Raw genomic sequence first — 15017 nt, forward strand, 5'->3', positions numbered from 1 at the left:
ACAGCTCACCAAATCTAGCACCCACACTTTGATGGACTGGTCCAGACTCCAGCATCCTCCAGAGGTTCATCGTATATACAAATCTCTTTCACATCTGGGCCCCAAACCACTTAAAGTTGCCACATAAACTTACCACCAACTCCCTTTCTGGGGAAACATCTGAATGGAGAAGTCTTCAACCATTACAGTAATTAAATTCTTTGGTAACTATTTATAAGAATTTAAAAATATGATGGCTGGCTCTTTCATATCATGAACATATTCCAAGTTACCTTAATTTAGACTAGCTGATGTATCGTCAAGAAATGAAACTGCATTTTACTATGGGCCAAAGGAAAATACCATTTAAAATATTAATTTGCCAAAACTAAAAAGAAAATAGTTGCATGTTACACTCTCTTGTGCCAGATGTGAGCCCACTGCAGATGCCACAGTGAGCCTGCAGCTTGCTCTGTGCTATAAATGGCTTTTAAGAATTATGTTACATTTGAGATATATATATATAAAGACTATTTTTAACATATGTGTAAGTTCTGATGCCTAACAAAATAAATACCCATGAATCTACCACTTGAAGAACCAGAATGGAGCCCTGGCTGGTGTGGCTCGGTGGAATGAGCGCTGGTCTGAGAACCAGAAGGTCGCCAGTTGATTCAGGGCACGTGCCTGGGTTGTGGGCCAGGTCCCTGATGGGGACATGCAAAGGCAACTGATGTTTCTCTCACTCTCTTTCTTCCTCCTTTCCCATCTCTCTAAAAATAAAATCTTCAAAAAAAAAAATCAAAAATGAAAAACAACAAGAATTAAAATGGCACTTTCCAATATGGTAGCCATGTATGAATACTGGGCCATTTTTTAAGTGCCACTTGTGGCTAGTGGCTATGACATTGGGCAGCACAAATACAGAGCATTTCCACTGTTGCAGAAAGAGCAAAGGGACCGTGCTGAACTAGAACACTGCCTCCCAGCTCAACCCACTTTGTCAATTCCTTCTTTGGCCTCCTACCTAGATGTGACCATTATTTAATTTTAGATTTATCATTGTTTCCTTAAAAAAAAACTTTATTGCATATTTATGTATCTGTAAGCAATGTATTATTTATTTTGCTGGATTTTGAACTTTATAAAAGGCATGTAGTCTGTTGTAGCTTGTTTTTTACATTTTACATTATGTAAGTATTTGTAGATGTTCATTTTTACTCTTGTGTAACTACGGGATGGTCCTAACATATTCAACTAACAAATACTGACGAGCATCTACCAACTGCCAGGCATTCTTCTGGCAACGTGAATAAAATTAATGAACAAAAAGCCTGAAAAATCCCCACCCTTACAGAGTTTATGTTTTCTAGCAAATGAACATGTGCTTTTAATCTTATGTTTTTTCCTTTAAATATTGTTCCAGCAAAACAAAGCCCTAGTAGAATAGCTGTGCTTTAGCAAAAAGATATTGTATTATTTCTGACAGGTATTATTAATATGCACAAATATATCCTGAGGAATTAATTACCAAAGGAAACTAATAAGAGGTGTTGTGTGTGTGTGAATGTGTATATAAATTCAAGCTCAACAAGTCTAGATCAGATTTTCAACTATTTCTTTTTGGAGGATTAATCTGCTTTTATTCTGGGTTTTTATCAGTTTGATTCCACAAAATATCAGAACCCAGGTTCTGAGACCTCAGACTACAGGTACTCTAGTAAATGGAAAACCAAAAAGGAACACAAACCCAGTTTCCTGGAACTGCCCCAAATAACAGCACCAGAAAGAAAAAAGCCGACGGAAAACTACCAGACAGCTTTGGGCTAATTCTCCTAACCACTTGGAAGTTTACCTAACTTTTAATTTTGCGAGCCTGTTTTGAAGAACTATTTCTGTACACTCGAATACCCCTAGGAATACCAAGGAAGTATAGGGGAGACAGAATCCATAGCCCCTAAGCATAGTAAGGAAAGGAACAATACATTAGTCGCATTACAATATTGGGTAAGCCACTTAATTACTTCCATATGTGTGATGGCAAAGATGTGCTCTTACTCTAACCACAATGTTAAAAAGTCATAACTTATTGTGAAATCCACCAAAATATGATCCTCTCCCTTGATCACTGTATTCCTCATTTCCCAAAGGTATTTCCTATTTCCTTTTTTCTTGGGGGGTGGGGGGAGAGGAGACTGCATGGAATCCAACCCCTCACAAAACCAGTGGTACCTAAGACACTGCTACTTACCAGTTCCAATGGATAAGCCGCTGCTATTGGAACGGATGGTCTTAGAATTCAATACTTTCTCTGAGGGAAAATATTCAGTAGTTAAGTATCATATGCAGCTATAGGCAGAAAAAGTGAGAAGGGCTAGGAGGGGGAGTTAATCTAGGGAATAATGACTATCCCTCACTCCAGACAGATTAATTAGTTTTAGGCATGACTATCATAAGGAAAGCACCACTAGCTACTCTATATTCACTAGGTAAAGCAGTGATTCTCCTTAACTGTTCTTTGGAATCACTAGAAAGCTTCAGAAAGTAACAATGCCTAGGTCCAAAGGATTTGGATTTAAATGGGCAGAGAGTTCTAAAAGCTCCTCAGGAAACCCAATGTGCAGCCAAGGTTGTGAAGCACTGATCTAAGAGAACAAACTTGTAAATCCTACAGTAAGCCTTTGATTTAGTTCACGACAAAGCAATCTTTATGCAGAAAGCGGTTATGATTCAGTTTCTTTGTAAAGATGTACTAAATGTTTCTCACAACAGCATGAACATTGACAAATTAATTAGTAGAGGACTAAAAGTGACAAATTCAATGTCAAGGGAGGCAGAGAACAAAGTCATGTTAAAAAAATCAAGAGGCGGCCAATGACAAAGCTCAGGAAGTGACGATGTTCTATTCCTACCACAAGGCAAGGCACTGCTGACATTTTAAGACTAACAGAAGTGGCCCCTTTTCTTCAGAACACTTCTGTTTCCGAGAATGGAGCTATCACTACCTTAGGTACAGGTCTATCCTCTGTCAAAGCCACCTCAACCCACACAAATGAAACCCTTACCAACAATGAGAATGGTGTGCCAGCCACGGCAAGACAGATCCGGGACATGGTGCAGAGATCCAAAAATAGGCCGAGGCCACGAAGTACAGATATCGGAGCCATGCGTTCTCTCTGCAGGAGTCATTGCCAGGCGGCCATTACCACCATTGCCCCAGGCAAAAATGTGATTATCTAAGGGGGAAAAACATTAAAGAGCAGATAGCTTAACAGAACACTGGCATTCCAACTCTTTGGGTTTCCCATCTCTATGCCATAGAGCTAAAAAGATTTCCCACTATATGCAAAATGAGGGAAAACTGTTTATTCCCCTATATAAGCCTAAACAATTCCTGATCCCACCAAGGTAAAAACCACCACTGCTCCTACATACTGCCATTCACTCATTCATTCATTCAACCATTTACTGACCACCTATGTCATGAAAGGCACTGCTTGTGATGCTGGGGAGAGAACAGTGAGCAAAGCAGCTGCCACCCTGTGAAACTGACATTCTAGTGAGATGAGACTAATAAAAGTACCTAATACTTCAGGAAGCAGTTGGTGCTATGAAGGAAGATAAATGGTAAAGTTGCAGAAATAAAAAATAGTGGGGTAATCAGAGAAGTACTTGTTGACACTTGGCAGAAACCTGTATGAAGTGAGAGAGAGAGCAAGCCATGTGGATATCCAAGGGCCTTCCAAGCAGAGGAAACAGCAAGTGCGGAGGTACTGCAGGTAAAGCAAGTATCACAAACAAGGGACAAGAAGGCCCCTGAAGCTGCAGCCGAGTAAGAGAGGGGACAGTGGTAAAAGAGGTTAGAAGGTAGCTGGGGTCCTGGTCATGTAGGGCTTCTTTCTGCAGGCCACTGTAATGACTTTAATTTTTATTGATTGAGACAGAAACTATTAGAGGATCTGAACAGTGGGTACTTAAACAATCCAGCAGGATATCATGAGGAGAACTAACTGCAGGGGACCAAAGGTGGAGGCAGAGAGACCAACTGTAGTAGTAGATGCTGAGATGTGGTTGAACACATTCTGCAGACAATCAATAGGTTTGCTGACAGAAGATACAGGGTATAGGGTGGAACTGCCGTTTACTGAGACGGGAGGGGTGCAGGCAGAACAGGTCTGCACAGAAAATCAGAAGTTTGATTTTGAATATATTAAGTTTGTTTGAGATACCTGTAACTTCTTATCCAAATAAGGATGTTTATGATTGAAAAGGGGGGTGCTATTAATGATTAACCAGGACAACAGGCATGAATCAGGACCGATCCAGGAAAACCAAGCTAGTACAGAGCCACCCTATCTTTAGGTATCTTAAGTTGAGGGGCTGTTGAGTGAGTACATAGGTCAGGGGCAGTATATAAAGCCATCAGCTTGCTTAGGGAGTAAAGGGAGACAGTGACGGGATAGAAAGATTGAGCCCTGGGCACTCCAGGGCTTAGAGGAGTTCGATACTGCCACTGGCACCTGACCTACCTGCTGCCTGTCTACTGTTTATATGTGCATCTCTTCTACACTACTAGACTGCGAGTTCCTTCACGGGTCTTTCTGAGATGCTCTTCTACATTCCCAGAGCCTAAACGAGAACCTGGAGCACAGCAGGCACTGAGTTTATCTGCTGTGTGAATGAGGCAAATAAATACAGTTTAGAAGAGTATAGGAATGTTGATTAAGAAATAACAGGTCCAGCCACAGAATCCTATTCTATCCCCCTTGTTCTGAAGTTTAACTCATGAAATACACAGATCTATTAAAGAAACATTACCTCTTTGATGTCTGATCAGAAAGTGCTACTAACCTAAATTTAATCCTTAGTGACACTCTGACCCTGTCTTTCTAGGTAACATTTATTTCCATTTATCCAGTCCAACGTAAACCGTTTGCTTCTTAACACCTCTTGTTTTGGGACAAACACAGGCTAATGTACCACACTGAAAGCTGTTCACTTAACTAAATACAGTAACAGATAGCTTATCTGACACTACCCCTGGGTCCCTCGTGTGTCCTTCAGGTAGACCAGAAGAAAACAAAGACATCTCAGAGCACGAGCAACAGAGTCAAAAGAGAAGAAGATGCAATGTAATTTGTTGTTCACCAGTCACAAGAAAGGAGCAGCTACACAAATAAAAAATGTTCAGCATGCGATGCAGGAAGAGAGAAAAAGAGAAGAAAAAGCAGAAGGAGGAGGGAAGGAAATGAAGACTCGCAGATGTGACAGTACAAAAGGAAAGTGGTAACAGGAGCAAGAAGATGCCACAGGGAATAAACAGGCATGAGAAGAAAGAAGAAAATTCAGTCAGAGCAATTCAGAAAGCCAAGAAACACTGTATGCAATCCTTCAAGCCTCAGCTATTCCTAAGGACACCACTGCAGTGCAGCTGACCCTAATCCGGGAGCAAGGGCAAATTCTGTTCTCTTCTCTAGCCACCTAGCCAACTTTTATTGAAACCCGCACAGTGCTGAACAGAGGGTGGGCGGGTTTTGGGTATGTATGTGTATGTATTAATAATTCTTTTAAAGAAAATTTATTTACTCATTCTAGAGAGAGAAAGGAAGGAGGAGAGAAAAAAACCCACTGATTTGTTGTTCCACTTATTTACTCATTCACTGGTTGCTTCTTTTATGTGCCCTGATGGGGGATTGAACCTGCAAACTTGGCGTATGGGGACAACACTCTAACCAACTAATCTACCTGGCTAGGGCTAGAATTTAATAATTGTTAAAACATTTTACCAAAACAGTTAAAGTAAAAAAAGTAGGAACTTAGAATATAAACTGCCATTATCAAGAAATCTGATCTTTCTAAAGCGACCGTCATGCTGAACGTGTGAGAAGTTAATGAAGCTCCACGTGCACAACTGACCGCCGGTTTGACACCAGAGGCAACCACATGATCCAGCCACACAAATAACCAGTCCAGCTCTTTTCCAGACAAAAATTAAAACGCAGACATTTATCCAAAAAGCTTGGAAGGATGTGTACAGACTCACCATCAGTGGCCGCGATGGTAAACTCATCACCGCAGGAGACTCTGATCACTTGCTTCCCACCTAGGGGTCCCCCCAGCAGGTTGATTCCTAAGCGCTTTTTATAATTCCCAACACCCAGCTGTCCACACTTGTTGCAGCCAAAGGTCAGCAGCCGGCCTCGCTCTGAGAAAGAAGCAAAAGTAAATAACCAGACACAAATGGGCCATGGGACAGAGAGAAAAAGCAGCCAATGCAGAGCTCCATGGACTAGCCTCCAGCTGTTAAAGAGCTCGTACACAAACCTGAAGCTCGCCACGGGATCCGGACCTAAGGGCAGCTAGGCTATAAAGAACCGCAACCAATTAGAGCCCAGAAGTGACCCAATATTGTATTTTCTCTCTAATACTGTATTTTAAATGTAGGAAATCAGTACTACCTAACTTAGAAAACTTACAGAAGATACTAATTAAAACAGCAGTTGTCTGGAATTATAGGTGTGGCACTCTCATTAAGGCGTGTATGATTATACATTTATAACAATTATCAATAAACATCTACTTGAATGCCTAATTTGTTAATAATACTGGATGCTAGGGAAAAATCAGAAGAATGTATATATTGCTTAGAAAAGCTTACACTTGATAGGAAAACAGCCTGAGCTACTAAGGCCTGTGTATACAGTTGTAAACCAACTCACCATCAATGGCAGCTGTGTGAGTCTTGCCTGGGGCAATGGTACGGATCTTATAAAAGGACAACTGTTTGGCCAACGTGAAGGAGGTTGTGTAGGAAACTTCTCGGTACGCCTGGAAAAAGGTCAAACAAAAGTAGAGACTCATGCGGTGAAACACTGCGGGGAACAGGCTAAGAATGTTGTCACAGCGATCGAAAGGCCTTTTAAGCAAATCATGGGAATATGTGAGATTTCTTCATGCTATTCAGAAGCGAGAGCAATTTGAAATTTATGAATTATTTATTTCTGGATATTTTCATTTAATATTTTTGGACTGTGGCTGACTGGGTTAACCAAAACCTCGGAAAGTGAAACCTCAGATAAAGGGGAACTACTGTAATGGTAATACTGAATATATGCCTTTTCAAACCACACACTCTCCCAGGCTGGCCCTGAATTTGAGAATCACTACTTCAGAGACTGCTTTAAAAATTAATACTTATATTTTCCATTGAGTTGGTAAACTTTTATCTCTTATTTTGATTCTTTTTTTAAAAAGATTTATTTATTTTTAGACAGAGGGGAAGGGAGGGAGAAAGGGAACATCGAGGTGAGAGAGAAACACTGATCAACTACTTCTCACACGCCCCCAACTGGGGACCTGGTGCGAAACCCAGGCATGTGCCCTGACAGGGAATTGAACCCACGGCTGGTGCTCAATCTACTGAGCCACACCAGCCAGGGCTTGATTCTATAGAAAGTGATAAACACACATCATATACAAATAGGAGACTAAAATTTGTATCAGTGGTAAATTTCATGACATCGCTAAAGGAGCTGAATGGTAATTACATTTAATAAGCCTGTAGAGGACCAGTGATTTGGGAACAATAAATCTATAAAATTCTCCAGAGAGATGATACAAAGAAATACAGTTCTTTCATAATGGCTAATTTTCTTATACCTATTTCAGCAATAAGGCAGAACCTGAATTCCATCACTTGATTCTTTGTAATCATTTACTGAGGTATAATAAACTTTAAATTTATTTACTATAAATTATACAGCTTGATACATTTTTCTGTATGCACACAACAGTAAAACCACCACGCTGATCACGTTGTAGACCATTCCCATCGCCCTAGAATTCCCTCTTCCACCCCTTCTGTTAATATCCACGGCCCTCCTCCCAAAAGTAAGCACTATTTTAACTTAAACCATCCTAAGTTAATTTTGCCTGTTCTTAAATTTCACATAATTGGAATTATATAGTATGGACTCTTTTGTGGCTGGCTTCGTTTGCTGAACATATCTGTGATATCCTCACTATGAAGTCAAATTGCACGGTCACTAACTGACAGCAGCATTCTCAGAGAGATTCTGACAATGTGGTCAGGCCAGGAAAGGAGGCACTCACTTCATGGTTGATGATACCAGACATACACTGATTCAGACCCAGTTTGTTGGCCTCATTGAGTCCACAGGCCAGCACTTTGCCTGACTGGGTCAGCAGAAATGTCCCGTCACAGCCACATTGAACTGCAACAATAATCAAGGCCTTGGGAACATCCACCTGTAAAAAAATGATAAGACCCCTCAAACATAACTCATATTAGGGAAAAATCCTGAGTCATTTAAAACAACAGTTCTACATTTAAGGGAATGACTGCAGGGCAAGTACAGACTGCTCCATGCTCTTCAGATCTGCACAGCAGCTGAGACACTACTGTTTTCAATAAGGAGCTCAAGTTTTAAAATAAAATAAAAGAAGGCAGTCCAGGTTAGCTAAACAGCCTGTCAAGGTTTGTTTTAGCAACAGGTCCTACTTCGGAAAACTTCCCGTAAAACATCGGGAAAGGAGAAGCTTCACTCCATTGCTGATGTTGTCCTCTGAGGTAGAAGGCCCCAGAGCAGTTGTCAGAGAAGTGCAGTAGCCTGGTGGAGCTCCCTGTCTGGTCACATTGTAAGTGGGGACATAGAGAACTGAGGTACCAGCCGGGACTTCCAAACGCTCACCGCCCTCTGCGCTAGCCGGACAGTTACCCAGACGGGGCTGGAGAATGGTGGGAAGATTATGTGGAGCATCTGTGAAACCTGAAACTCAAACCTGTTTCTACCACGGCCTTTTCAGGAGAAGAGGAACAGCTGACAATTGCACTGAGAATGGCCTCGCAAGTACGTAAATTAATTTTCGAAATGTAATAAACACTGTTCATAGTAAGTGGTATAGTTGGCTGCAGCCACCCTCCGAGGGGGTAAGTCTGTGCCCCAGGGCGGGTGTGACAGAGGTGACTGCTCCTGCCTCAGGGGGTTCCGCTCCTGTGCCCATGCCGGAGATTGCAGGGATGAGAGTAATGAGGTACTGTTTCACACAAAATGACCCCTAAATGCAAACGACTATTTCACCTGGTGTTCAACTAGGGCAACAAGAAGGGAAAACAGCTGTGCTGGAGCAAGGGCTAGTATGTTGTTTTCCAGTATGTTCCCAAGGAATTTTCCAGAGTGCATTTAGCTTGGTGTGACTTTTTCCACTATACAAGCTAATTTTAGCTCTCAGCCCCAAGTAAGATGTGACTCCAGAGTGTATCCTCTTTCTTAACTTTTTATAATTTAGTCAGATGACAAGACCACACAGTGCTAACTCAGGATTGTCAGTATCCCAGATAGGAAATGTTTCAGAAGTAAACACCTGGCTATGAGGACTCAGGGAAATAGGACATGTTACGGGAGTCTGTATGACCTAGATAGGCTTTAGGAAGAAGCTGTTCCTGATTTTACCTTTTGTGGTGTGTAATAATCCTCTTCTGAATCCAAACCCAGTCGTCCTGAGACACACATGAGAAGGAAAATCATTAGCATGAGGGCCTCCTTCCCAATGAAAATGTTCCATAAGATTCCCCTTTACTGAATTAACACGTCTCAAGGAGAGGCTACACAATGTGTTAGACGCACACAAGCCAGAAGGCAGGCTGTGTGCCTGGGAATGAATGGACAAACAAGGCTACACCTACCATATTCGCCACAGCCCCAAGAATAGACTTCTTTGTTTCGTGTCAAAACTACCACATGATTATCTCCACAGGAGACCTGCTCCACTGGATTGTTCAAGAAGAAGTCCAGCTGCATGGGTTCTAGCACTTCAGGGCCAGCAGCCTTGTCCACCCCCATGCAGCCATAATAATCAGATCCAAAGGCATAGAGCTGACCCTCATCTGCAAAAGGAAGGAAAGCAGAACTCATCAAAGGAATGATTTATTTTGTCCAGTCAGAAAGCTGGGCAGGGCTGGAATGAGGACTACCCTAGCCAATGATCTCACATGAGATGATTATATCAGAGAAATACAAAAGATAAACTGTGGAAGTCTAGAGTTGTTTGTATTTAGGGGGTCACATGTACTGTTACAGTAAATAGTTTTAAAAAGTGGTAGTATTACCATCTTAAAAGGGTTACAATATTATTAGGGCCATCTCTATTTTATAGAGAAAAAGTGAAGCACTAAGGAATCATAAAATGAGTACTGGCAAGACCAAAACTAAATGCGAGTTCTTAATTCATGATTTAGTGTTATCCACACCTGACTCGGTGGTGAGGTTATTTTTCCTCACACCTGGGACTCAGCACATCCCACCTCTTCTATGTTATTCACTTGCCTTCCACCTGCTCACCACCCGCCACAACAGTACAGCAAATGGAATATGTTTTAATGTGTGTATTTCCTCCTTGTCTTTTGTTCTGTGAATACTATCTTTTGTTATAAAATCCCAACTAAAACTGCACAGTATTAGGTACGATACTCCACATTAAATACACCTGGACGCTTTCTGCTGATGGCTTACCTGTCACGCAGACAGTGAAATCATCACCACACGACACCTGACGGATGGCCTTGCCTTGCAACTTCTCCACATGCTTTGGCTGTCGGTAGGAGGCTCTGTCTCCGTGGCCCAGCTGTCCATGGAGTTTAGTGCCCCCTTGCATGTTCTATAAAATAAAGAGGTCGGGTGAAGTTTTGATTTTCATGCCAAAAGCTAAACTTCAATACAACTTCTTATTAAGAAAAACAGTAGAAAAAAAGAATCAGTGGGAAATTTAGAAATGGAAAAAAAATGGGCGAGGAGATTGAGCCTTTTAATGGTAGATAGCAGAAAACTCCTGCCAGCGGGTAACGGTTTAAAAAGTATCCAGATTCACATCCATCAGGCTTTGAAAGGACAGTCCCAATTTTATCTTTTTCTTTGAAGTCTGAAATAAACTATGTATTTATTTAAGAGTGATAGTGAAAAACATTTTATATAGTCTAATTTATTTTCTGTAGGAGTACATCCTCCTGAAAATCCTTACTAGAAGTACTAGAAATTTTGGTCCCAGTTTCTCTGAAATATGGAGCAGTTATAAAGAATCCAACTCCATCAAAAAGGCTGCTACAGAACACAGAACAATCTTAAATGACTTTTCAACATTTTAATAGAGATAAATAATTGTTTTCATTCAGCAATTCAACTCTAAGTTCTTATATAAATGTTTTTTAAGGTGCTAATTTCACGCTACTTCTGGCAGCACACCCAGGAGCTGTTCTTTAAGGGATAGTGTTTTATGAAATAACAAGTTAATACTCAACGATTGAGATCACATCATACATTCATCTTTTCTATCAATAAATAGTTGAGTTTCTCTACTTCATCACACATTGGGGATAAAGCCGGTCCTCATGGAGAAGTTATTGGAGATTACTAGAAAAAGTGGGCCCCCTCAGGAAGTGAACCAAGGGCCTAAAACAAGCTGGGGCAAAGGAAAAGCAGCCAGAAAGGAGCCTGAGAAGGCACAAGTGAAGGGACAGGAGCAGAGTCCAGGAAGCATGCTCTCCTGGGAGCCAAGGGAAGACAAAGCTTCAAGAAGGAGAGTGGTCACTGTATCCAATGTTGCTGGGAGATCAAGTAAGATAGGGAATTGCTTGTAAAAAGTATCTTTTATTTCCACAATTGATAAGTTACTTTGTTAAGAGTAGGTTCAATCAAATAACAAAGATGAAAGTTGCACTGTGAATGAGCAATGAGTGGGAGATAAAATAAATAGCAATATAGGTGATCTGTTCAAGAGGGTGAGAGACAGGGTGGAATCCAGAGGGGAACAAAGGAAAATCCTACCTAAGAAACACCTTGCTGTCTGCGGTTACTGATGAAGGCCTAGGAATTTTCCTGACAGAGGACACTGCTTCATTTGCTTATAAAGCTATTTCACAGATACTAGTTGCTCTGAACCTCATGGTAACAGAACAGACTAAGAAACTTTCTGAAATTACCCAGCTGTAAATGAGAGTCCAGTCTCCAAAGTCCAAACCTAGGGCTCTTTTAATTCATTCATTCAGCATTTACAAGAGACTTAATACATTCTAGGCTTTGGGCATACCATCAGTGAACTGTGAAAAGACAAAATCATTGCTCTCAAAGAAGCTTATATTCCATGACCCCATGCTGCTACTCCAGCAGCACATGTTCAACTAAAAACTACTTTGACCTCCTGGGTCCAGTAAACAATTATGCTTACATCATTGTTCTGAAGTACTTAACTTTCACTTACCACCCAGGTGTACAGTTCCTTTTCCACTGTGACCACAGCGAAGTGAGTATTCCCTGCACACACCTGCCGCGCACTACAGCCACTCTTGATGACATCCAGTTTCTGGGGAGTGGATTTTCCACCGCCCCAAACATAGACTTCACTGGTTCGGGATGTTACCACAGCAATAGGTGCTTCGGTCACAGTGCTGGACCTGCCAATAACCCCCAAACAAAGGCACATTTAATATAAAAACTGTATCATAGAAAAACACTTCCAGTCTATTCCCTAAGAAGAACTACCAATTATGGTATGAGAAAGTATGTTCTTTCTTGACAGCCTATTTCAACCCTCTATCATTGCTGGCTTTGCAATTCCTGCCGCAGGGCTTCATCACAGCTTGGCCAGTTCAGATTCCAGCCTGATTCATTTAACATCCACACGTTCCAGCTTTTCAACAAGCATCATGGTAATGATGTCCACTTTAGCATGAGGGTGACATTATAGCATTCTTTTTTCATAAACGACTATCTGACATTTAAGCAGATGTTGGCTTCTGAAAGGAGGCCAAGGCTAAACTGGAATCAATGCACAGACCCACAAAGATCTCCCAGAGTAATTTAAGATATATTACTTTTTAAGAGTCTCTTGAACATTTACCTTGGTCTCTTTGTAGGTGCATTAAGCAGTGTGACTTTTTCCTCCATCTCTCTACCAAAAGAAAGGCAAAGACAGATGAGCAAAGTTATCCGGCCCTGTACTGCACCAGTGTCTCAATCAATACATTTCACAGATTGAAACCTCTACAAATCATATACTTCCTACATTATAGCACTTTCTTGAAAGTACCTCGATAAAACTCAAACAGACATACAAGCCTGGCTTTAGGCAATTCTTTAAACACAGGGGGCCAGCAGTTTGGGGCCATTAGTTCTCTATCTCTGAGAAATGCTCCAGGCTGGAACAGAGAGCCTTCAGCCCTCTGACACATGTTTTTAAGTACCTGCCCACATCTCCATCTAGCCTGCCTGCTGACTCCCAAAGTCAGCGTCTCTAAATCTCAGCTCATTATCTTTCTTCCAAACGACTTTTCTTTCTGACTCTCCTATTCTATAACTGCCACCTGCACCCCTACCCCCATTCTCCCAGTCGACGAGTCCTACAGATTCTACCTATATGATACCCTGTATACTCACCTCTCCTCTCCAGTCTCACCAACTTAGTTCTGGGCAGCTTTGCTTCCCACCTAATTGGTCACACCACAGTTCCAACACTTTACCCAGTTCTGCACTAATGTAACACCGACGTTAGTACTGTTACCTAACTCCTAGACACTCCCCTCATCACACAGACTGTCCTCTCATAAATATCCAATACTTACGTACAATATCTTGAAATAAGCACAAATCCCTCTGGCACTCAAAATTCTCTACCTATCCTTCCAGCCTTCCTTCCCTCTATTTACTGTCCACATTTTAGCCCAGAGTTCTCATTCTGCCTAAATCGATTATAGCCAAATTCCTGGGGTGGCGCTTAGGCATCACTATTTTTTGAAGGCTTCTGAAGTTTTGTTCTTAAGAGCCCCGCGACTAGAACCACTAATCCAGCCAAACAGGACTTAGTGTTTCCCGAATATTTCCTGTGACTTCCTGTGTCTGTACTTTATGTGGAAAGCTTTTCATCTTACAATTTTCCATCAAAGTACAAAGTTCTATATAATCTATGCATGCAAATCTACAATTACCTCAATAAAAACTGCAATCAAAAATAGTGGAAATAGTTAAGTGAGACATTACAATAGTGATTCTTTATTTCCCAACATAAAAATTTCCTAGATAAAAATTTTCAATAGGTGTAATCAGCTCCAAAGGGTGATACTGCCTGAATATACATGGAGCATGTATGCAGGGTCACGATGCTGTATCTGGGTATCACACATAATTCTAGGCACTAAAACACTGCTTCAGAAAAGAATCAGAAAAAGATTAATTAAATGACACAACAGAATAAAAGTTACTGACAAACAGAAAAGACTGTGGAATTAGGTGTCTATTTAATGTCTCTAAAAGGCAAGACTTGAAAAACAGCGTAGTAAATGTTTGAATATTGGGAAGAGACAAAAACGAAGAACTGGTATGGGAGGAAGAAGGGGTGTAAAACAAAAATAGTGTAATAGGATGAAATACAGACTAGAACATTTAAGAAGAATAAAGAACACCTCTTCCTTTAAGTTAGGGTCTGAAGTCTCCTGTAGGAAGTGAGGGATAAAGGACCTCCTTCCAGCTCCTACCCTTTGGGACAGCATGGATGGAACTAGAGAGCATTATGCTAAGTGAAATAAGCCAGGTGGTGAAAGAAATACCATATGATCTCACCTATAAATGGAACCTCATCAACAAAACAAACAAGCAAGCAAAATATAACCAGAGACACTGAAATAAAGAACAAACTGACAGTAACCAGAGGAGAGGGAGGAGAGGGATAATGGGGCAAAGAAGGGGAAGGGTCATCAAGGAACATGTATAAAGGGACTCATGGACAAAGTCAAAGGGGGGTAGGTGAGGGTGAGAGTGGGAGGTGGGGGTGGGCGGGGAAAATGGAGACAACTGTATTTAACAACAATAAAAAAAAAAGGAATAAAAGATCTCCTTCCTACCTCTAGAGCCTCCTAACAAGAATAAACCTCAGGAAACAACCTATCAGAAATCAAACAAGCTTGACTTTGGGAAATGGGCAAAAAGTATCTGAAGAGGACCTCGCCAACCCTAACCTACCATCTAAAGGAG

The 15017-nt window shown here is 41.2% G+C and overlaps 1 protein-coding gene across 1 annotated transcript in view; it reads right to left on the reverse strand.

Moving 5' to 3' along the window:
• Positions 1 to 15017, reverse strand: part of NEK9 (NIMA related kinase 9) — a 34698-nt gene that overhangs the window by 7183 nt on the left and 12498 nt on the right. Inside the window, exons 9-18 of the mRNA XM_037128406.2 lie at positions 12892 to 12942; positions 12253 to 12445; positions 10512 to 10656; positions 9686 to 9886; positions 9453 to 9499; positions 8092 to 8247; positions 6699 to 6807; positions 6023 to 6184; positions 3045 to 3215; positions 2231 to 2290 (exon numbers count right to left, since the gene is read on the reverse strand). Coding sequence (XP_036984301.2) covers positions 2231 to 2290; positions 3045 to 3215; positions 6023 to 6184; positions 6699 to 6807; positions 8092 to 8247; positions 9453 to 9499; positions 9686 to 9886; positions 10512 to 10656; positions 12253 to 12445; positions 12892 to 12942 — 1295 coding nt within the window. The remainder of the gene's footprint in view (positions 1 to 2230; positions 2291 to 3044; positions 3216 to 6022; positions 6185 to 6698; positions 6808 to 8091; positions 8248 to 9452; positions 9500 to 9685; positions 9887 to 10511; positions 10657 to 12252; positions 12446 to 12891; positions 12943 to 15017) is intronic.

Source organism: Artibeus jamaicensis, unplaced genomic scaffold, assembly GCF_021234435.1.
Source record: "Artibeus jamaicensis isolate MK-2021 breed Jamaican fruit bat unplaced genomic scaffold, CSHL_Jam_final contig_851, whole genome shotgun sequence".
Taxonomy (NCBI): Eukaryota; Metazoa; Chordata; class Mammalia; order Chiroptera; family Phyllostomidae; genus Artibeus; species Artibeus jamaicensis.